The sequence below is a fragment of the Numenius arquata genome, chromosome 1 (genome assembly GCF_964106895.1).
Source record: "Numenius arquata chromosome 1, bNumArq3.hap1.1, whole genome shotgun sequence".
Lineage (NCBI taxonomy): Eukaryota > Metazoa > Chordata > Aves > Charadriiformes > Scolopacidae > Numenius > Numenius arquata.
The window spans coordinates 82,181,724-82,206,258 of record NC_133576.1 but is presented as its reverse complement, the minus strand read 5'-3'; the positions used below and the strand labels follow the sequence as shown (position 1 = coordinate 82,206,258).

Here is a 24,535-nt window from a genome sequence, read left to right as displayed (position 1 = left end):
TGGGACCTGGGAATACGTCTGAGCGCCTGAGAAGAGATATATGCCCTGGTCACAGTCTGTCTAGGGCATATCAGGGCACAACTAAGATGTGTGGCAGCTCCCTCGCTCCTTCCCTCCCTCCCTCCCGCTTTTGTTTCCTTTGCGAGGAAGCCCATCTGTGTGTGGCAGATGGGCGCTGCGGAGCGCCTGGCCGGGTCCCCAGATGATAGAGGGACCAAAACCCTGGGGTACACTGCAGGTCCATTTGGCTGCAGCGTAAGGTCTCTGAAATCTTTGTGCTGCTTAGGGTTACTATGGAATCCATAGGATGTTATAGAAGGTGATGAACTGATGAAAATTTGGGATTATTTGAGCCAAGTGTTTTCTATGATGCAGTCTCTGTGATGAGGGTGTGGGCAGACCCCTTAGCATTTCTTGGAAGTAAGCAGATTCTGTCATGGTTTTTTGTTGTTGTTGCTTTCAGCAATTCCTCAGCTAATCGCAGTTTCTCAGCATTTTCTCCACTTATGACTAGACTCTACCTCTCATTTGGGGAGGCTGAATTTAACGCATTGCGAAGTGAAAGATTTTGTTTACCAAGCAAATGAAACTTGCATGTGCAGGAATACTTCACCAAAATGGTTTCTCCTACCTGTTTCCAAAGATGTTAGTGGCTCAGAATCTGATTTACACCTAGCTACTGTGGTTTTGGAATCTGCCTTTGCTGAAAATCAGAGAGTAACTGTAGGCGTGTGGTTACAATATGTCTTCCTGAGGATTCAGATTTGAAGGGATCGGCTGTTATTCAATTGAAAATGCATGTTTAAAATACATTTATATATAAAACAGTATTTGAATATGGTATAGCCCTTCAGGCAATATTTAGAGTAAAAATAAGCAAATAAATGAGGTTCTTAATGATTCCTGTGAAGAGAGAATGGAAAAGAGGAGGTTGATTGAATTGTGGAAAAGAACCATAAGAACTTCAGTGGAAACTGGAAGGGAGAGTGGAGTTCAGAATGGTATCCTGGAAAGTTTAACAACAGGTGGAAGAAGGGCAGTAGGCATAATTTGGGACAATGAGGGCATTTTGATCCCCCTACCTCTGCTCACATTTACAAGCAAACTGGATTCAGTGAGCCCTGTGCCTGCAGAAGTTGTCCATCTATGATTACTATGAGGGTGGTGGAACACTGAACAGGTTGCCCAGGGAGGTGGTTGAGGCCCCTTCGCTTGCGATATTCAAGGTGAAGCTTGACGAGGCCCTGGGCAACCTCGTCTAGTTGGGGGTGTCCCTGCTGACTGCGGGGAGGTCGGACTAGAAGACCTTTGGAGGTCCCTTCTGGCCTGGACCAATCTATGAATCTATGAATCTTCTCTCTCTCCGTGTGTGTATGAACTCGGGAGGGGGTGGGAAGAGAGAAGGGAATAAACTGCTTTTTTGCATAGAGCTGAACATCTCCTTTTATTCCCTTATGTGAACCAGAATCTAAGTGGACCTCAAGATAAATCAATGAATCCATGAAGTTCAGCAGATGGACTTGAACCTAACTGCAAGTCTCTCCTTACTACAGTCAGGTTGCAAGTAGGGGCCTTCTACCGGGACACTGTGCAGGAAGATCAGATATCTGCAGAGAGAGCAGATTGCACAAGAAAAGTGCTTGTAGGACATCCTAAAACCCTCTTTGGTATGACACTACTTATGTTTGGGCAAGTTCTCAAAAAACAGTCCACTGACCATTGAAATTCTGAGGCTGCTCTATGGCAACACCACATGGATAAATTTTACAGCTCCTTAGTGCTGCTAAATGCTCTGCTTTCATCTATCCCATCATCAAAGGCTCAACCCATCTTTATGTACTATTTACTTGTAGACAGTTCCCTATAGCAAAAAGATTCTGAGCCAGAATAAATTATCTGCTACCATCTTTTGCCAATACTTGCACCTCTTCATCCTATCATATGCACCCAGTCTTTCCACTGGCATATTGTCAGCTCACACTGGTTTCACAGCTCTGCTAGATTGCGTTAATGAAACCTCCCACCCTCTAAAGGTAGTGCAGGTATTCTGCCTGGAGCCTGGAAAACTCTTGGTGGCTTTTGGCAGCTCCAGCAAAGCAATTTTACAATAGCACTGGTGGTGTTTTCGCTTCATATTTCCTGGCTTTCAGAGGATTGGTCTCTGCTGAACTGAAGCTCTGTAGCATGTAGATAGAACTCAATTGGATAAGGTCCTGAGCAGCTCAATACAGCTTTGACGTTAGCCTTGTGTCGTGGTTTGGGCTGGGCTGAACTGGCCACTGGAACGAACGACAGATGCTCTCCCCCACCTCTTTCTCCAAGAAGAGAAGGAAGAGAGAAAAAGAGACTTATGAGTTTAGGAGAAACTAAGCTACTTTAATGAAAATATTAATAAAATAATAAAAAGAAAATAATGAAATATATACAAGATATACAAAACCATATCAAGCTCCCGGGATGACGATCTTATCATTGACGGGCACTGGGAAAGACCCAGACTGGACTCAGCATTGGATGGGAACTGGATTCCGGATCTGGATTCCAGAACTCATGGATTGGGATTGAAGGCAGACGAACAGACAGAGTTCTCTTCGGATGTCAGCCATTGGAGAAAGAGAGCTGACCCTTTGATCCCTCAGCTTTTATACTGAGCATGGTGCAGATGGGATGGAATACCCCATGGGTCAGTTTTGGGTCACCTGTCCTGTCCACTCCTCCCTGCAGGTGCGACCCCTCTACACTTTTCCACTTCTGACCCTCCAATGGGGCAAGTAACAAAGTCAGCTGGCCTTGGTTGTTATAGCAATAAGTATAAACAAAAACCTCTCTGCATAATAGCATTCCTTGGCATAAACTAGAAATAGTCACTCTGGGAGCGGACAAGAGTAGAGTCTTGAATATATGCTCTTAATTTCAGACTGTTCAGTTAGTCAGAAGAAGCTTGGCTAAAAAATAAAATTACTGATCAGAAAATTGCTTCTGTTTTACCTCAGACCAGGACACCTTACTTTGAACAGGGAATATGACTTCCTGATTTACAGAGGTCCCTTCCAGCCTAACTGTTCTGTAGCTGTTGGACATCCCAAACTTCAATGTCTTTATCAGTCACAGCAAGGTGTAATTAAGAGAGTAATGGAGTTACTAAACAAGAACATGATCCTGTAAAGCTGAAATCATCAGTATCATAGGGAATTCAGTGATGGCATCACTTATTTTTTAATTTAATTTATTTATTGCATCAACAATTGCAGCAGGAGGAGTATATTCTGCATCCTGGGATATGACAAATATAAGTGCTTCTCTGATACAATGTTACTTTTTACTGCTATTTTGGTTTATAATAACAGAAAAAAATGAAAATGCTGTAGGTTATGAAGCCTTTGTTCCTGGGAAATGTCTGACAGGAGAACAAAGCCTATGCTCAAGTATTCATTTCCTTCAACCCTGTGGAGACTTTTTCCAAATGTGTAATTTTTTTTTAGAAAAATTGTCTATTTATATAGGTTGGATTTTTTTTTACTGTTTTGAGATCTCAGATGTAATCTGTGATAATGATATATTATATAGGGTTTTGATCTATTCAGCACACTCATTTTCTTAAATCCTGAAAATGATTTTGGGAAGCTTTAGTGAGCAGTGTATATGATGACTGCTGAACAGTCTGTTCTTTAGCTCTGTGCCATTACTGCACACACTCTGGTGTCATTTGCCCATGATTTCAAAATTATTTTTGCTAGGTTGTCTCTAGAAGAGGAGATTTGCAAAGAGGGGCAGACCTTCCGGTATGCTATATCCAAATAGCTGTACTGTTGGGTAAAGACAAGCCAGAGTGTGAGCCCCAGCGTTGGATTCCTGGTGGCCCGTATTCATTCATCGGTAGCTCACTTCTTGGCTTTGTTTTCAGCCCGCTCCAGTTGTGGCTGACCTAGGCAAATCTGGTAGAGATTTATACCATGCTGTATAGACCTAAGCGGTGGGACTGAGATAATCATGGCCATTTGGCTTTGGGACTAGGCATCAGTCCCTGGCCCTCCTTTATTTAGCAGTATAGGAGTGCAGGCTGCCCATGTTTTCCTGTTTTCTCATCCGGCCACAGTCGTCTGAGAAAATGGAGCTCAGCCTTGAAACTCCAAAAATGATCAGTGCATATGACACAGAGAAACTGATCTTTATCACCTCACTTGACACTCTCTTAGCATTTGAGACGAGTACAATCAAGCTCTCTCAAATATCCCAAGTAAAAGACAAATACAAAAGCCTGTGGCATACAGTGTAGTATGCCTCGCTATTTCAGGCTTCTAAAATTTTTTTGAGAAATATTAATATCTGTTGGTCAGGGCACTGTTATTGTTACTTCTTTCCCTGCATATTGCAGCCTTATCATACTTTAACCCCAGCTGGCAACTAGGACCACCAGCTGCTTGCTCACCACCACCAGGCTCCCCAGCAGGGCAGGGAGAAGAGGGAGAAAAGGAGGGGAAAGGAAAAAACCCACAACCTCTTGGGTTGAGATAAAGGCAGTTTAATAGAACGATAATGGAAAAGGAAAAACAAAAAGAAGAGATAATGGTAAAAGAATATACAAAATAAAATAATACAACACAAATCACTCTCACCACCTGGAGATTGGTTGCCCAGCCCATCCCCAGCAGTGATCACGGAACCCTGTCCCCTGGCCAACCCCCATTTATACACTGAGCATAACATCTATGGTATGGAGTATTCCTTTGGCCAGCTCATTCTGTCTGTGCCCCCTCTCAGCTTCTATGCGAAGCTGAAAAAGTCCTTGGCTAAATGTAAAACATCAGCTGGCAACAACTGAAACAGTATGTGCTATCAGCATCATTCTCATGCCAAACCTAAAACACAACAGCTACTAGAAAGAAAATGAGCTCTATCCCAGCTGAAACCAGGACAAGCCTTTTCATTGCCTAATGACAGCTGTGGCAGTGTCCTTTAGCTTCATTTGAATTCGTCCTAGTTCTTGTATTGGATGAGACTGTGAGCAGTTTATCTTTACCCACTGTGTCTGTGCTGCTTGTATCCTCACTCAGTTGCCACTCTTCAGTGGTGCGGAGTTGTTCCTTGCAGAGAAACCTGACTTCATGTTTATGTCGCTTTTAACATCTTCCATTTATGTTAGCTCCTTTCTGAGCTGTGCTCAGTATTAAAGGCATATGGGCAAGACCTACGCTTCTACCATAACTTGATAGTGTTCACTGATTTGTTATCTGTTCTCATTACTGACTTCAAATATTTCCTTTGGCTTTTTTTATCCAAAACTAGGAATGGAGCTGATGTTTCTACTGAATTTCAGTTCTGATTGGTAATGGTTGGGGAGGTGGAGGGAAACCAAGTGGGCAAGGGAAGAAAGATAAACTCTTGTCAAGGAGGTTTTGCTGGGAAACTTGGAAGCTCTGCAGTGTTCTAGAGCACAGATATTAATGTCCTGGTGTCACCCTTGGCAAACAACATAGCTGTTATTGTGGGTTGAGGTGGATCCTTCCCAAAGGACCCGACAGAAGCAGAGAAAAGTCATAGAAGGAATTCTGAAACTTCATCAGCATGCATGACCCCATGCCTATCTCTGAGATGTACTTGGAAAGACCTGAGTGATCTGCTTTAGGTAATTATTAGATAATTCAACTTGCTGAGTTTGTGAAAGATTCTGTACAAGAAAATTAGTAATTGTACTGCTTAGGTTTCATCGTTTAATCACGGGTGATTTAAAGAAGGAATGAGACTTCCTCTATTCCCAAGGGTTGTAGGGAAAGGGAAGGTGTATAAAAGCTAGTCTTTTTGGTGCTACTTGCTGTAATGGCCAATAATGCATATTAAAACTAATACTAATATTATAACTTCATTGACCTGGGTGCTTGGCAAAATTGTTAAAATTATTAATTTTTAAAATAAGCACTGAATATACATATAGCCTATATGACAGCAGTATGGCCAGCTCCTGAATCATGAAGTCTTTAAAAATATCAGATATCCTTTACTGTCATACCAGAATATTTGTATTCATGTCTACTTTTAAATAGCAAGTACCTGAATCTCATGAGTTGTCTGCAATTTATGTGAAATCAATTTAACTCAAGGCTGACTCCACACTCTTGACCATGGTTCAAATGGAGAATGTGTGAAGGGAATGGGAAAATTCAAGGAAATAAAAGATCGTGAAATTACAGAGTACTGCTCTTTTTTTTTTTTTTTTTCTTTTTAAATTAAGTGGCTCAAGCAAAAAGCACATACCACCACCCTTACTGATTCCTTCATGAAAATGTCTGTGGGTGGTTTTTTTTTTTCATCTTTCATTTGGGAAGGAAATGAGTGATCAACTGCTATGCCCAGTCAATCCATCTGTAATTTATTGTCCGCTTTTCAGAGAGAGCTCTCCCACAATAAAGCTCTATCTACGAAAAACATACTTTTCCCTTTCTTTAACCTAATGGGATTGGTAATATGCTGTGTACTTGAGGTTAATCAAATAATGTTAGTTGTCACAGTATCTAATGCTGTATTTTTTTCCAAAGGAGCTATAAATTTTAATGACAGACAATATTCAGGATGAATAACTATAAGGATTCTATATGTGTCCAAAGACCAAAGCATTGTATTCAGTTATTGACAGACGTCGTAATTTTATGATATCTAAACCTTGAAAGACAAGGAATGGTTCTCTTGAGCATGGTAACACAGCCAGAGAGCAAAGAGGAAGGAAGAGGAGGGACGTCAAAGAGTGAGAAAGGACTATGGATTCTGCAAAGAATCTGTCTCAGGGCAGTCATAAACATTGTCAGATCTAGAATCATGTGGCAGGGTGTTACCTGCACACTGTCCCCCTCTAAGAGCAAAACATTGCAGCATATCAAAACAAGGGTAGCCTCTAAACATTTTAGTAGTTTTGTGTTTTAACATAATAACAGCAAAAAATTTAGAAGTTCACAGGGAGGACTGAATTCTTCATTATTGTAAATAATTGTAAATAGCTGGAAATGTTGGGCTGGAGTAAATGTCTTTTGGGTTCATTCTTTACCGACACCAAATAAACAGTCTTTCCTGTGGGGTTCTTTTTGGTGATTTTTTGTTTGTTTGTTTGTTTTAAAGCCTCTCATTCACTGCTTTATAACATCATACCTCAGGGTGTTAAAGGAGCACATGGACATGCTTGGAAAGTGCTCTCTCTATATAAAATAGCAATACTGCAGTGGTATCATTACTAAACATTTGCATGTCTAAAGCTTGGCAAAAAGAAGTAGCAAGTGATATGACATTAACATGCGTTAATGTCAGGTTGGATGGGCCTTTGAGCAACCAGGTCTAGTGGGAGGTATCCCTGCCCATGGCAAGGGGGTTGGAATGAGATGATATTTAAGGTCCCTTCCAATCTAAACCATTCTATGATTCTAACATTGGATATCGTGTAAAGAAATACTGGGAAGGATCTGTGTTTCCGTTTTTCTGTTTGTGGGAGGACAAATTCCTAAGCCATCTACTGTACTTAAGCATTAAAAGAATGATTCTTCTTTTAAAAGTGGTAATATGGTGCCTCAGCCTCTTGGAAACTGCACCTGCATCTTTATCTGTGTGGATTGATGCCCTATAAGCCATTCGCGCTATGTTTAACACCCGTATTTGTACTGTTTGGGAATTGGTTCAATTTAGTCCCTGGAAAAGGACTTGAGGTAGCTTGCAACAGGTGCCAGGGGAGCCCATTATCTCAGCATCCTGGCAGGATCCCTTTTAAAGGGAGAGACTACTTCAGCATGATACCATTTATGCCAGTCTTGGACATCCTTCACATGTCAAAATGCTTCATACACAGCAGGACTTGATCATCTCATTCTCCACTGGGTGACTGCTGCCCTTGTAAGATCCTGGAAAATGTGGATGTGGTGTTTCACTCAATATTTTATCTATAGTCTTCTATAATTATTTTAGATATTTATCAGTGGATTTTCTGGACTTTTTTTTTTTGTTCTGGGGTTTTTTGGGGGGTTTGTTTTGAGTTGTTTCCTCATAAACTGAGGCTTCATTTACTGTAAAGTGTGATCTAAAACTGATAAATGCTAAGGGTAGAGCAGCACTCAAAACCAAGCTAAGTTTCCATCTGTAGTTTAATGCAGTAAAGGGAGGAAATGATGGCACCACCAGTGGAGAACACTAAATTGTGGCAAAAGTAGAGTGATCCCCTAAGTGGAAGGGCTTGCGAGGCTGCACAAACCTGAACATATAGCACAATGTAGACAGTCTCCAACATACAAGAGAGCTCGGTCACATCCCTAGGCTGGGATTTTGCACAGTGGAAAGGGAGTGCTGAAATGAAGTTCTACTTTCAGCAAAGGTTCTAGGAAGAGACGGAAAAAGAGATTGATAAAGCCAAATCAATCCTCACATTTTCACATGAAGATCACGGTTTCACAGCTACTTCTGTAACTTTCTCCTGCTCTCTCACACAACCATGGGACTCCAATGATGGGGGTGACATAGGTGGATGATGGAGCTTTCCAGATGCCCAAGCACCCTCACATACACAAAACCTCATAGATGAGGTACTAGCAGATGAATTTGCTATAACATTGCAAGATAAAACATTGGGGCTTTTTCCCTCGACTACCCTATTGTGGGAATAATTTGTTTCTTAATTAAATCTGTCTGAGGTTGGTTCTGGCCAGTATTTTGCTAGGTTGAATTTTCAAGAATTCATAAATATTGCCCAAAAAGTGGATAGCACTCTCGATTTGAAATTCATGGCATGAGATGTTCAGTATTTCTGGTAGTGAGCAGTTGAGGTGAAGCAATAGGGACTGCAAGAACTTCTGCATTCTTACAAACAGCGTTGTGCTGGGAAACCACACCGAGTTTCACTCAGTATTTTATCCATAAATCTCCTGTAATGATTTTAGAATTTTAGATACTTATCACTGGGTTTTCTGGACTTGTGGGTTGTTTTTGGTTTTGTTTTTTTTGTTCTGTATAGCCTGATACATGTTGTCTGACTGTAAATGGAGTCATGCCATGGCTTGAAAAAATTGCAAAAAACATTGGCCAAATGACAATATGTACATTTTCTGTAACAAGTGGGCTCCAGTTTTACTTTCTACAAATAAAGGGTGGTATACAGTAGTTCAAGATAAATGTGTTTGGGAAACTTATGTATATATGATTTCCTTTGCCAGTTCATATTCATTTTGACCCAAGACATTACTTTTTCATTTGTAAGCAAAGCAAAAAAATTGGTTTGGGTCTGTTGGAGTTCCTTTGTTTTGGTATCATTCCTTCCCTGCAGCTGCTCTCCTCCAGTAGCTTGGAGAGCCCAAGGTACCAGAACATTTGTGGAAAATACATTTGTGGAAGATCTTCTTGTTGTCTAATAATGTCTGTGTATGTTTAGAATCTCTTTCAATAATGCATATTTTATGTTTGGCTTAGCTTCTTTATCCTTCTTCATGTAAAGGTTGTTATCATTTTTATCTGCAAGTGCTCATCCACTGCAGGCTTAATGTAAAGCTGATTGTAATCCTACTGCCTCTTACGATGAATAGATCATTGATACCCAACTAAGTGGAAATAATTTTCTGTGGCAAAGCAGAAGAATTTAAAGTCGTATCACACTAACCTCTGGTAATTTACTGGGATTTACAGATTAAAATGATTATTTGTGAAATGACTGTGGTATAGGATACACTTAAGATAGAGGAGGAAAATCAAACACATTTTGTATGGTTGTATACACTTGTCTATTTTTACATGTGTGCATAAGCATTTTGTTTGTATATACATAGCATATGCAGTATAGCGTACTGTAACCTGTGTGTGTAAAAATACATATAATATTTATGTAACACACACCCATTTGACAGCTTTGAGACTACAGATGGGTTTTTTGAAGTTGTGAGTTCTTTTTTTTTCAGGTTTGTTTTAGCTTGTTACTTTCTCATAAGGAAAAAACAACTTTTAACTCATATTATGCTAATTAAGTTAGTCTGAAGCTCTATTAGTTGAATCCACCAGAAGAGCATTGGTTGTGTCTAAGACCATGTAATTGATGCCAGCAGTGTCATTTTACTGTATTGGCAGGTAAACAGTGTTGTTTTGTCTTTGTTCAAATGGTAGACTTCCCTTGCTTTTCGGTGTAAACCTCCTAGTAAATAATTTGCAATTTATTAGGAAAACAATGACAACGCATATAATTAGCTATTCTCTTTTGTTACCTCTATTTGATTACTTTCCTGCTATCACATGCAATATGAAACCATCTATTATGAGGTATAGAATATGTAAATATCTAACTTTACAAGAGAAACTGGAGACTGGTCCTTTTTCTAAAGAGGTGGAAAATAAAAGAATAATTGTTAACCATGTCCTTTCATTTTCTTGAAAACATCAATTACATTTACAAATCCCAGAAACACAAGCCCACCAGTGGAACAGAAATAACTCCTTTCAATATGCTTCAAAAAATCTAATCACGTCTAACAGCTGAAATTTATTTACAACTGTAATTTGAAACATTAATTATGATAATGTGCTGACTTCTTTTGTAACATGGTTCTCAAAAGCCTGGCAGTTCTCTTTTTGGTCTTGATGTAACATATGTTTTGTGACTTGGAGAATTTCTCTACCTTTCTTTCTTGTTTTTGTTTTTTGAAATATACCCAGAAGGGAAATTTCTTTTTCTCCTCTGTTTGTTAACTATTTTCCTCACCTTCCCCATTATTTTTTTTTTTCCTCCTCACTTGCTGTTAATTCAAGAGATGGATTTTACTACTTAACGCTGACTCTTAATGCTGTCAACAACTGAATGTAATGCTTTGTATTTTGGACACAGCAAGTGGTAGCAGTGAGGATTTACTATACTGTGATACCAGTGCACTTCAACAGCGTCAGAGCAGGAAAAAGGCTGCTTACGTCTTTGTCTTATCAAGACTATGCCTTTAGAAAGTGCCTTCTTGATAAACGTATATACATATATATATATTTGGGTTTATTAAATTGGTTATTACATTGTTTTCAAAAGGGCTTGGTTATTGCTACGCTGTCTGATTTAGTTGTGACTAAAGAGAAACTGTGTGAGGAACTACTTTAATGATTTGGTTTTCAGTTGTGAAAAATAAGTCAAGTTGTCAAGGTACCTGGCTTTACTTTGAAAGCCTTTAAAGAAAATGACAAAAGGGCTCTATTTTCCTTTTTTTTTGGTGTGTGTGGTTTGTTTTGTTTTTTAAGTTGTGTTTTTCTGTGTGACAGGGAGATTAGCCAAAAAAATGGAATTTTTATTAGGACATGAAAAGGTCTCTAATGACCCTTGAAAGCGGACAAAAGGGTAGCACAATAAGTGACAGAACTCTAACGAGGGTGGAGGGCATTCCAGGAAAAAAAGAAATTAAATCCTTTAATTTTTTTCGGCTTGCCATTTTCTGACAGCTTATCAAGTGGTTGGGACTTGTTTGTTTTGGCATGCAGTTCATTCATTGTAGGCAGCCGGTACTTTGTTCTTCTTTGTGGTTTCCAAAACCTGATTGTGTTTATCCTAGACTGTGGGAAAAGTGTATATTCCTGTTTCCTTTATAAAAGTAAACGTCAGGTTTTGTATGAAATTTTATTTCCCATATTTTCCATTCCATTAATCATTATTGTTGAAATATGTCAGGCTTTGGCACATCGTCCTTTGTTTTCATATGATTGTACAGATTGCAGTGTCAGTGTGTGACCTGTTAAGTCAAAAAATAAGCATATTTGGGTTGTAGTAATTATTACTTCATAAAGTGTAGCTGAGGAATATGCAACATTATTGAAAAAGGATCAGAATTTAATTTGTTGCTATTAAAATTTTTTCAGGGGGTAACTAGCTATTGTGGTATAGCACTTTCTCACTTAGTCTAGAGAAGACAAGACTAAAGGGAGCCATGATAATGGCTCTTCACATACTTGTAGGTAGCTGTAAAAAGAAAGGGAATAATCTGTTTCCTGTCTGTGATGAAAAAGAGGAGAATTAATGTGCTGCAGTTGCAGTAAGGGTTATTTTAGTCAGATATTATGAAAAAAACTTCCTAATGATAAGGATGCTGAACACTGGGATAAATTTCTTAAGGAGACCGTGAAATCTCTGGATTTTAAGATTTTAAGAATGGGTTAGACGCATGTTTGGGAGTGACACAGGTCTGTGTTGATTCTGCCAGGGGTACTAGATTAGAAGATCTCTCAAGATGATTTGCAGCCCTGTACCTAGGATTCGTTGTCTTTAAAATGCTGAAGATCTCAGTGCAGCCCTCTGTTTGCAATTTATACTCGCCTTCTCAAATCTGTGCTTCTGTACTCATATGTACACCTGCCATTGTGTAAGTATTAGGGCCGTGTTCTGTGACTAGGGACATGATTTTGGGTCTATATATGCTGTAATTTAATAGCAGGAAGATAAAGGGACAAAAAACTTTTCACATTGAAGGAGGAGATGATTCACAAGAAGAAAGAATTCTTTGTGTGTTTTGCATATTTAGATTATGGATAATGCTGTGTTAAATCAATAACGTATTTTCTTTTGCATTGTCTTGTGGCTTACTGACAATGTAATATTTGAAGACTGTTTAATAACTTCAATCAACTCCTGAACCACAGTAGGTGACCAGACATTTCATAAGGTCATTTTTTTTTTTCCTGTTTTCAAAGTAGCATCATTGGAGGTTTGCATTTTAAAGAGAGATTAAAATGTCTCTCATTAGGAGAGAATGAAGGTAATACAAAATGTGAGTAATAGGAATACAGAATCACAAACGTTTAGGGATGGCAAACCCCTCATTATTCATGACATTCATCTTTCTGCAAGCCCAAGGTTATTCTGTGTTGTACTTGGCCATATTTGTTTTCCTTGTTCTTCAGAAATAAATTCTACTGAGTAGACTGAAACAAAACCAAAATCCAAGCTGAAGTACGATTTAGTCTTCTAATACTGAAATTCTTAAAGGAAATTGTTATATTTTATCTGTTTTAAGTATAGTTTTGTGTACTTGATTAGTTTCAATTACTTTACAGTGATGTGACAGAAAGAAAATGGAATGGTTTCAAATTCCGGAGAAACTTCTAATCAGTTTTTACATCTGTTTTTTTCAGCGGCTTTCTCGGAATGCCTCTGGAGATACAAGCATTCAGTTTCTAGGCACAGTGGTAAGTATAACTATTGTCAAGAGTTATTGTTGGTAGAAGAATATAATTGAAACAGAAAATAGGTAAATGACACTAGCAGCACATTTAGGCTTGTATTTGTGAAGGTTAGTATTATGTGTAAATATTCTGAGAATAACAGCTGAATTTAGACGAATTTCTGAAGCTGACTTCCAAGGCACAGTGCACAGTATCTCCATTCCACATTTCAATTGATTCAAGCCTGCCTCTGTGTCATTTAAAAGGGGTTTAAGAAGAACTGATTGTAGACTTGTAAGCTTACTGCAACATACTCGTTTGATCCACATCAGGATCTAACCCACTCTTCCCCACCACCTCAACCTTGGGATCTCTGTTGCTTCACCATATCACGTACCTTCACATGCCAGAGGTGGGTCAGTAATTGACTTATAAAAAGAACTGTATAGTGATGCAAAATGTCCCGTGGTTCTCCCAGGCCTTGTTTGTTGGAGAGAAGTACATTTAAAATCCTACTCAGATTTTACACCATTGGACAGAATTTACTCAGTAAAGTAGAATTTTTTTTTGTCTGCTATTATCTTGAGCAATCATGTATAATATAAAAACTGAAGTTTTGTGTTAGGTGACGGATGTTTATAAACATATATGTGATTGAAGCAGCATTGAATTCCATGATTCACATGATTAAAATGCAGTCACTGAATTTTTCCAAGTTCCTTATGCACTTCTGGAATAGTTCTGGAAATGAAATAACATTGAAATATCCTCTAAAGTAAGTTGTCTTGATTGCTGCCAACAGGTTTCCCTGTAGTGACATTAATAGTGAAAAGCCTAGGAATGAAACACTCCCTTTATAATTTAGTCCTGACATCTCTGCACTATATGTTTTGGAGAAGAGTAAATTAAGATGGCATATGGTAATACTTTAATTTTACTGACTTGTGATTAGTTCTTCTACAAGTTGTAGGAAGCCATTTTCTGGGAGGTATAACTCGGTAAGAGTAAACTTAACAAGAATACCTGTAGACTTGCATGTTGGTTTTTAGAGATGAAAAATGCCCCCAGTAATTTTTGCTTCTATAAATACATCTATATAGATGCATATACATTTGTCTTATTCAATATCAAGCAGAGTGGCAGTTACAAATAAGACATGAAATGAAAGTTTTGTTCTGCATTATTGTATTTGTAATGATGCTTCAGCTGTGGAGTTGCATCGTGCGTATGTGAGATTGCTGCTAGCTGACTGACGTGATAGTCTTTGTGTGAGAAGAAATAATTACTCCAAGTAGATAAGATATAATGCAACTTGATAATACTGAAAAGATTTTAATTGATCCCTTGTAATTGGGTGCTGTAGCAGAGAAAACTCTGATTAAGTGTGTATTTAGTGACATTAAAAGTCAAATTTGTTGTTAGGTATGAAAACATTTCATATTCATATGTTAGAAGTGCCTCAGTCTCGCTTACAGACTAGAACTATTGTGCTGGGCCTTGTGCAACAGCAAAAGAAGACAAAAGAGGATACAGTTTCGATGTGCTTTTAGCTTAAAAAAAAATGGGTTATAGTATATATCAGATCTTCCTGACTAGCTCATGTGTGTTTATTGGATCCTAGTTATTTTGGGAAATCAAATTTGTGATTACAACTAAAATTCTCAAGAGGACTAAAAAGAAAAGCCTGTAGGTACTCTATTCACCATTTTTTATTTAATATAAATTATGCACATCTTGCTGGTCAAACCCGGAGAGAGAACTTCAGCAAGCAGGGTAGAGAAGCGTAATGAAGTCTGCTTCCCAGGTTTTGCTCTCATACCAATTTTCCCACAGAATCCAAGCCAGAGTCTGCACCTGTGTTCCTATCGGTTCCTCTAGCCTACTGCCCTTCTCCTTTCCCCTAAGTCCTTTTTTAATTTGACCTTTGTTCCTTTAACATTTATGCACTTTTCTGATTTGAACTCAATACCCTCAGCTTAGGTAACGGGGAGGAAGGATGGGTTTTCCTTACAATGATAACCCATACAAGTTGCCTACGTATATAGATGCACAGTCTATATGGGTGTATCTGTGTGTATGTGTACACATAATACACGAGTTCAGTCAATCAAAGAATATAATCTTGAATGAAGGTCCTAGAAATACATTTTGGGCTTACCATTACTATCTCTTACTAAAGCTTTACCAGCATAGAAGTGCAGTCAAGCTACTAAGCGTTTGAAAGGAATATTGAGCAGCAAGAAACTCTTGATTGCTCGTTATTATTATAATATATTTTTATCAGTGTAATAAACAGCTTGTGAAATTATTACTCCGTTCTTTTTTTTGTAGTAGAAAACATTAGGGATAGCTTTGAACATTCCATGTTACTATTGACAGGGGCCAATGTTGATGGCACTTCAGTGGCGGCGGGCAGCGTGGTGCTACTGAGCATACACACACCTGACCTGTCCATCAGAACGTATTTTTAGACCAGGCTGATCAGGAGCACGGCTCCCTGGCTTGTCAGGAGGGCATCAGCTTCGATAAACAGCTTCACTTGATATTTTTTTTTATTTTTTTAATTTTTTTTTTTTTTTATGTTGGACAGTAGAAACAATTCTGCTACTGGTTTTTAATAAAACACAAGCCCCTGCTTCAGGAAGCTGGCTGACACTCAGAGGAGAAGTGAAAGGTATGATTCTCTATGAGAAACATCCTCGCTGTCCCGGTTATAGCTAGGTGAAGGACAGAGAAAACTACTTTGCAGCAGAAAGATAACAGTTTAATATGAACTCTGCTGCATGACATATGGTAAACATGTAAACAGTAGGACAAGTATTTCTGTTAGTGTAGCAACATATTTCTTTTGGTTTAGAGGAGAGCAAGAAAAATCATGTTGCTTTCCCCAGTGAAATCATAGCTTTGAGAGCATGCTGTTAGCATCATTTGAGAATCTACATGGATTTGTAATAATATTTTTGTTTGTTTCTGGTCATGATTAGAAATTCTTTGCTACTTGAGCATTTATCTTCAAATTGTAGCGCCATTAGCTTATTTTCTCTGAATTGTTTTTCAGTAGAGGGCTATAAGTCTCAAGTCTGATATAGGACTCACGCTATCGGAGGAGGTACAAGGATGGTTTTGCACAAAGCTCAAGCAACTTTATATACTTTTAGCTGTAAGAAATGGTTGATGAATGGGAAACTACACTGATTTGGTTAAATTTTCCTGGGATGATAACATTTTGAGTCCTAATTAAATTATTTTGGAGCAAATCATGGATTATTGCTGTAATTGAGACTTTACTCATTGTTCCTCTCTGGTGGACATGACTTGATATCATGTACTGATAGAGTCCTGCTATTCTGCCGCTTTAAGCTAGAATGATTCGGATATTGTATTTATTAATAGCATTACCGTAACACCAAGGAATCTTATTGTGCTATGTGTTGTACAAACTAAAAGGAGACAAGGTAATCCATGTGCAAAACTGTGCCCAAAAGCAAGAGTACCAGGAAACGGGGAGGTCGTCTGTGTGTAGGTTTGTAACAAACATAAAGATCTATAGAAAAACACTAAGATCTATACACAGAGCTTCTGCTTCAGCCTCTGCAGTTCAAAAGCCTGTATGTTTGAGTAGCCTTTTCAGAGGACCAAAGTCCACCCTTCATTCCTCTCTTTCTAGTTAGCCTTCAGTTTCAGTCGTGTCTCTTGTCTCTTCATTCCTCCTTCTTTTCTCTTACGTGAGAGGAATGTTTTGTGCTGGCCCACTGATGGCCCCAATCATTTGTTGGTTATTCACACCAATGTCAGCTGGACTTCGGCAATGAAATACGTCTGGACAGGCAGCCTTTAACACTAAGAAAGCTGCAAGTATATAGGGAACTACAGATAATTATGGAAGCATTAAACTTATTCTAGACTGTGTGTAATGACCTCTCTGTAGGATTTCAAATAAAGAAGTAGTGTCCATATGCTCAGATAGCGAGTGGCCTGGCTCTATTGCACCTGTAACATCATTGTCAGCTTTGGGCTGCAGGCTGTGCTTGACAGCGATGCTCTGCTAGACCAGTGGAACACTTTCCTCAAAAGAGACAGTCCCAGATATTGAGAAGTCCCCAGTCACAGTGGAAAACTTCTCTGCTCATCATTTGTACCATTTCTTTGATCTTCTAACGTATTCTCTAACATCAGAGCAGTGATATAGAGAAAAACAGTTGTTTATTTCTGCTGTGGAAGGATGTAAGAACATATATGTGACAAATATTAGTCACGTTGTTCAGTATATTATTTGACAGTGTTCCTTCAGTGGTGAACACAATATAGGAACCCAGGTGGAACAGAGTGGAATCTCCCTGGCCTAAGGATCCAAGCCGTCTTTAGGTGCCTCTGAGTGTCCCAGCACTGTTTTCTTGCTTCAGCCTTCTCACTGGAGGTTTTTCCATTGCTTCAGTCTCGTCCCTGAGCCAGTGCTTTTTGCCACCTTTGATTTACAAACCTTTGAAGCTTTGCTGTGGAGGCTTATGCTCTCTTACGATTACCATTAGCCTGTTAATGCTGCACTTTCTCTTCTTCAGCCTTTTTGCAGACCCATTTAAAACAGTCCAGAGAACCACCGCTGCAACCAGATCTGCAAACTCCAGGTTGAAACACTGGATTTAAGAAAAAACTAGTCTCTGTGAAGCCCTTGCAATGCGTTTTAGCGTAGTTGGCATACGTTCTAGTACAGTAATGATCACTCAGTATTAATGACTTTTTGATTGTTCTTTAGCAAAAGGCAAAAGAATGTTTCATACACAATCTAGGTTATTAGTTATGTATTTTGTTTATGAATTCACTCATAAATCCCGAGCTTTTTGCAGAGGCATTCATCAAAATCTTTGCCTTTGCTTCCTGGCTTATTGCGTATTCACTATTTATGTATCTAAGGTAATCCTAGGAGCTACAGGTCAGTGTATGAACTTTACTTCTCACTGCTCCTTCGCCTTTCCAGTCCCTCCTGCCATGACTTGTCTGCTTTTTGTTTCAACAGTGAACTTCCAACTTTCTGTCCCATTACTGAGGCTTACAAATTGTCCTGGAACTTTTCAGTCTGTATATAATCTCATCAGCTTCCAGACAGCTTCCTCCTTTTTTCTTTCTCCCTGCATTCTTACAAAGACCAATTAAATAGCAATAAAGATGGAAGCTTTGACTGTATGAGCCTGATTTAGCTCACAATGACGAATGTTTAACAACCTGATTCTTTCACCCTTACAAATCATTGCAATTCTTAACAGGTTTTCTTTCTTTCTGCATTTCTTTCTATGTGTGACGCTTCAGAAACTAGGTATGGAAGATTTATGCAGACTATCAAACACTGGTTGAAAACCTGCAGAGGCTACAAAGGTTGTATTTATTGGAATATGTAGAGTATTAACCACAAGAAAATAAATATAGTCCAGTAGGTGTTTATTTTGCAAGCTGATGTCTTTTTTTAAAATGGCATTTTTAGTCTTCCTTTTCACAAGCCTTAAGATTAGGGTCCCTGCTGATCTAAAGGGAATTCTACTGTTGTATAATTTTTTTTTTTTCTTTTTACCCAGCTTCAGAGGCACTGTGAACCACAGTGCGTCTAGTAAGGCTATCATCAGCGGCATTTCGGTAGTGCAGAAGGTGTCACTAGGAAAAGCATGCAGTTGCTTCTGGAAGTATTTATTTCCACAAGTTCCTTTTGAACATGGGCAGCGAGAATCCTGAGACTGGCTACAAGCTGCTGCAGTATTCTGCAGAAAATGGGTAATTCATGCAAGGAAGGTTTCTCCTGTGAAAGTAGTGATACTTTGGCCTATCATTAGGACTCAGTAGTGAGAGTTGTTCCAGCTCACATAATGTGGATGATCAGGTGCAGGCACGCAGCTACATATGTTGTCCTTATTTCAATTCTGTTCTATTTTTTATTTTTTTTTTAAGGCAGAAAGTATTGTGAATATATTGAAGCTGTCTGTTGGGGGCAAACTCTCAAAAGCATCTGAGAGATTTAGTCATACTGGTGTTACCAAAAGCCATGTCCTAAAATCACTTAGATTATTGTGGGAATCTTGCTCAGGATTCTTTTGGAAAGAGAAACAGGAAAGTGCTTGGAGTTCTTTCTGCATTTTGCTTCTGTGTCTTGAAAGAAACCAGAAATGCTACAAGTTCCCACAGAACAACTTCTTGTAGTCTTTGCCCAAGACCACCTTGAGTGAGAGGTGGTGGTGTCAAGGTGAAGCTGAGGCTTCATATATGCTTCTTGGATGGCCAATGTGAACATCCTGGCTGGCCAACTGGATGCTGCCAGATTTCCCTCAGCTGGATTTAGGTCTCTTGTTTCCATAACACAGTGCTTTTCAGATGGTTTTTGGAAGCACAGTTACGGTTCTTACAATTTTATAGGTAGTTGGACTTACCTATCAAATTTGGTTGAAATTGATCATCAGGTTAAAATAGTGTGTGTGGGTGCAAATGGGATAATTAGACAGAATGAGTTGAGGATGGAGACTAAGAGGCAGAAATCTAGATTGCAAGTGTTGCTTTCTTACAAAACCAGACTGGAAATGTGCTATTACATTTAGATTCTAATGTTTTGCTTTTCATTTGTTCATTTTTAATCTTGGCCTTTTCTTCTGTTTTCAATTAAAGTTTTAATTTGCAGAGAAAAAATGTGTGATAACATCATAAGTAGGTCAGAATTCCCATTAACTTCCTTAATGTTGGTGGATTCTGTAGTGCATGTGCTATCTGTAGTGTAGTAGTCTTTACTTATAATAAATTATGCCCCTTATCCCTTGGAAATAAGCAAATGGAAAAATAAGGATTTCTGATTTTCTGTACTTCATTTGCCAAGTTTCTTTCTTATTGAGCCCGGTAATGCTTTAAGGACAAGAACTGAACTTGGTTGGTTAGCCTTTTACTTCTTGGAACACAAGTGGACAGGTTACCCAAGTAACTCAAGTGATTTCCTTCAGTAGACTGAGGTTTACCAATGTTAAAATAATAATTATTTGCTTTGTTTGGCCAAAGAAGTATTGTTGGTTTGTGGTTTTTTTTAACCGTATCAAGAGTGTTACTTCATTGTGGACATCTAGTGTTTTTTTCTGAAGATGATGTCTACTGCCAACTAATAAACATATGTGTAGCCCATGTTTTTCAACAGCTTTTTGATGGTTGCAACTTTGGCATATACCCAAGAACTGTTTAGGAGGTATTAATTTATATGGCTTTAAAGCTTAACCAGGGATCTTAATGAAACAAAGGCATGATGAAGTTAGTAAAGTTAAATTAAGTCTCCGAATGTAAATTTTAAATGAAGTTTTTATTGATAATAAATATACTTTGTTTCTCATTAGTCTTGTAGGCTTCAGTGGTAATATCAGTAAAATAAACATGTTTTACAAAGATTTAACATTAAAAATGCTATTAATATGACCCTTGGTACACCAGCACAATTAGATTTCAAAGTGAGCATTTAGGATGTAACAGCGATTAATGACAACCATCGAAAACAATTTTGAACTCCATCAGTTTAACTCAGGAGGGTAAACTTAATATGATAATTTATCTAGTTGAATTGTATCAGCTTAGCAGGAAAGTATGCAAATATGTGACCCTTACCTAGAATCTAAATGGATGCTGTGCTGATAGATTTATCAGTTCCATTAAAGAACTTTAGGGAACTTTGGAATTTCAGCAATTGTTCCCTTGGAGGCTGAAAACCAAACCTGATCTCATACTGGGACCATTCTGGTCTGCATATTTCCATAATTTGCCTTTGCTACTAATATGACAGCAAGACGCAAATAACTGTTTCTAATAATATCAAATGGAGTTGTGGAGGACAGCATTTTAATGTAGTAAAAGACCTCCCCGTGGGGTTGTTATTGCCACTATAGAACAGCAGTTACACAGTTGCAACAATAGTCTCTTAATTGATTCGTTTAATTAGCAAGAGATGAAGCTTGTGCTGCATCTTGTCATCTGTTATTGTGGGGGCGGCTACAGAGGGAATCTTTGCATTTGTCACTCTTTACGGTCGGGTTTTAAGTAGAGTAAAAGGAAACTTCCAAACGTGTTTCAGCTATAGAGGTGTGGGTTGGTAAGAATGTTTTGCGAGTGTGCTTCCACTTAGGTTTTCAGTGTGAGGACACGTCTGGTTTAAGAATCAGCATGGTGTCTGGAGTAGAATTTATGACAAAGCATTGTTTTACTGGGGGGGGGGGGGGGGAATCTTAATCCAGCTATGCCGAGCATTTCTAACCTGAATATGCAAAGCTAAGTATTATAGGAATGGTGGGTTATTTGGGGCATCACTATTGTAACAGTTGACTAGATTTACTTGGAAGAAATAGGGTCAGATTAGTGAAACCGGCCATCTGCCTTGATTGCTTTTTCGTGGCACTTTTGTTTCCAGACTAGATAAACAATGAGTTATATGAGCACATGGTCCATGGTAGGAAGCATGTGTAAAAGGGGTACTTTCTTTGTGGTTGGTTTTCCCTGGAGTAGTTATGAATACAGTTACAGTGCTGTGCTTGCTTCTGGGAGATGAAGTCATTTTTTACTAGGATCTATTTCATTAAAATTTTAAGGGTATGTAAACAAACGCATTTTAAAGGCGTGTAAATATATAGGGAGCTCCAGTTTCATTTTTCTCCTCTCCTTGGCTTAGTTTTGTCTTCTGTTCAAGGTTATTCTTCCTTATGGAAGGAAATATTTCTAGAGGAGGACAAACTTCTTGTTAAATACTAATTAAGAAAATGAAGGTTATGTTGGCATACTTCCATTGTCATAGCACTGACCTAAAATAAGAGATCTCTTACTAATCTGAAATAAATTAGATAGAGGGGTAAGCAAGTAATTCTGTGCATCTGAAACACTTGAGATGTCTACCCCTGGTCTGTTTTTTAAATGACTGTGCTTTGGGGTTTTGGGTTTTCCTGTTTGTTTTTGGTTTTCCACTTGTGTGCTGTAGTGTTACATGCCATCTAATTTTGGGAGTACGACGGTGCTGTCAATCCATTTAGCAAAGAGATAATGTGCTGTTAGAGAAGGCATCTTTTTTTAGGACAATTTAAACAAAGATTTAGCCCACTTATCATTAAAGATCCCATGGTAATTTCCACGAGGTTCTGAGATTGCTTCGTATTCTGAGAGTCTTGGCCAAAGTCCACTTTGTGTAATTACCTTCTGTCTGCACAAATCCCTCATGCCATTTTAGATGTGTTTGGTATTTTTCACTTCCTGTCCTAAATAGTGAAAATACTGCCACACGCTGCTCACAATTACAGTGGGTTATATCCTAAGTACAAATAAAGAGATTCTTGTAAGTTAACTTAGCAAATTTTGTTTTCCCATTGTTAAAGCACTGGAATATTTGACAAAAGATGAGTAAACGGTAGCGTATGTAATTAAATTCACAAACTGATGAAATAACTCTAATTTTTTTGCCTTTTCCATTTCATTGCATTTTGGCTGTCTATGAGCTAAAATATCTCTACTGCTAGGACCATCACAGAGGGAAAGGCCAACTCTCAGACCATGTCAGAGGTCAAGCTTAACACACCGCGCAGTGCTTTGAAGCAGGTGGGAAGCCAATGTGGAGGATCTAAGTGCTGTCATCATGTGCTCGGTTGGCTTTTACTTGCGTTCCATACTTTTTTGTTCCCGCAACTGAAACCCTTGCCTGTGCGTTTGCCTCTTAACTATAACTGGTTTCAGTTCCTCTTTCCGGATGCCTTTCATGGACTCCAGAATATGTGTTCAACCATGCTGTCTTTAAAATGGTCTGCTTCTGTGTTGTCTCTTTTGAGAGGATTTATTGCCCTATACATGAACTTCAGTCCTGTCTTCATCACCAAAGCCTTATATTACTTTGTTGTATGCCATGTCAAATCTTTTTTCCTGATATTGTTCTTTCATGTTATCCTTTCTTTGAGTCTTCCATATTTATCTTCTCCATCTTTTCACAGATTGCTTCTCTTGTGCATGTCCTATGTCAGGTTTTTTTTAGGCATGCTTGTTTTTTTGCAAGAGAGATCCATGGGTCAAGAAGTATTACTATTAATCTGACACCGACTTTCATGTTTTTCTGTAAGTAGCATTAAGGAGAAGCATGAGGATAAGAATAAACTATAGAAAAAATGCTGTGCATCAGCAAGTCATACAGCTACTGGAGTTAACATATAAGTGTTATAGAAAGGGAACACCAGTGACTCCTGTGAGATAAAAGTCTTTCCTTTGTCCTTATTGTGTATCTTACAGTATCTGGTTCCAGTTTATTCATTGCCTGTAGAATCTACTATTAGCCTTCAGTTAAAATTTTTGAAGCTTTACAAATTTTTCCCAGTGTTCATTTAAGGCTCTACGCAAATAACAAGAGGAACTGAATTTACCAAGCAGGAACAGACAAGTTATTTCACTTTTTTTTGAAACTAAAGGTTTACATAAATTCTCCTCTGTGTAAAGTAGATTGAAAATTCCGTTAATGACGTTTTAACAAAGGTCTTGCCCATCCCTGCCTGTCTAGAGGACAGCAACCCACACTGCGGCAAACATGCATTACTCCATCTTCGTTTCATTCATGCCAGTTGATATTTATAGCCCTTGCCCATAGTAAGGCGAAGGAAGGTGAAGGGCAGAGCAGTTGTAGTAGGAAGTATCATGCTTGTGTGACCATCTCCCAAACGCCAGTCTTATGTCTTGGAGAGGTGCCATGTTGGCAGGGTGCACAGGAAGTATTCGCATAGCAAATTGTGTTATGAGCAGCAGAACCACAACAAGGTTCTTCCTGCATCTGATGATAATTGTTTGATTGGGGGGAGGGAGGGAGAAAAGGGAGGTCAGGGCAACGCGGATGAAAAGGAAAGGCCCGCGCTATTGTAAGGACAGTGAAAACAAACTGCCTCCGTACCAAAGGGCTTCAGTGTATAGGACATGGCAGCGCCGAGCGGGATGTGGGAATATTCCATTGAGGCCGAAAAGCCCTGTGGGCAGGAAAGCTGTGGCGATGTCCCGTGTTTCCACTGCTACCTCCTTCTCCTCCATACTTCAGAGCGATTTCTCCTCACATGCCCTCAGAACCAACTCTCACTTACTGCTTTCTTTGATGTCAGTCTTCATATGAGGAAAAACAAAGACGCTAGAATTTGAAAATACTTACATTAGTGTTATGTTACATGTCTTCGGGCGTTCCTTGTTTTTTTGTGAGGGCTTTGTGTTATTTTGTTTTTTTCTCCCTAGGTTTATCTTTTAGTTATAAAAGAGCCACAGGGAAGCCCTCCCTTAGCCTTATAAGTTCCAAGCCCACTGTTAACATTTAACAAATACTCAGCAAGCAGAACAACCCAATGTGGTTACTGTACCAAAGCCAGATCTGGACACTGCATCAAGAAGATCACAG

The 24,535-nt window shown here is 38.8% G+C and overlaps 1 protein-coding gene across 1 annotated transcript in view; it reads left to right on the top strand.

Annotated features, from left to right (window-relative positions):
• PCCA (propionyl-CoA carboxylase subunit alpha) overlaps positions 1–24,535 on the top strand; it is a 292,639-nt gene that overhangs the window by 220,125 nt on the left and 47,979 nt on the right. Inside the window, exon 21 of the mRNA XM_074156847.1 lies at positions 13,108–13,161. Coding sequence (XP_074012948.1) covers positions 13,108–13,161 — 54 coding nt within the window. The remainder of the gene's footprint in view (positions 1–13,107; positions 13,162–24,535) is intronic.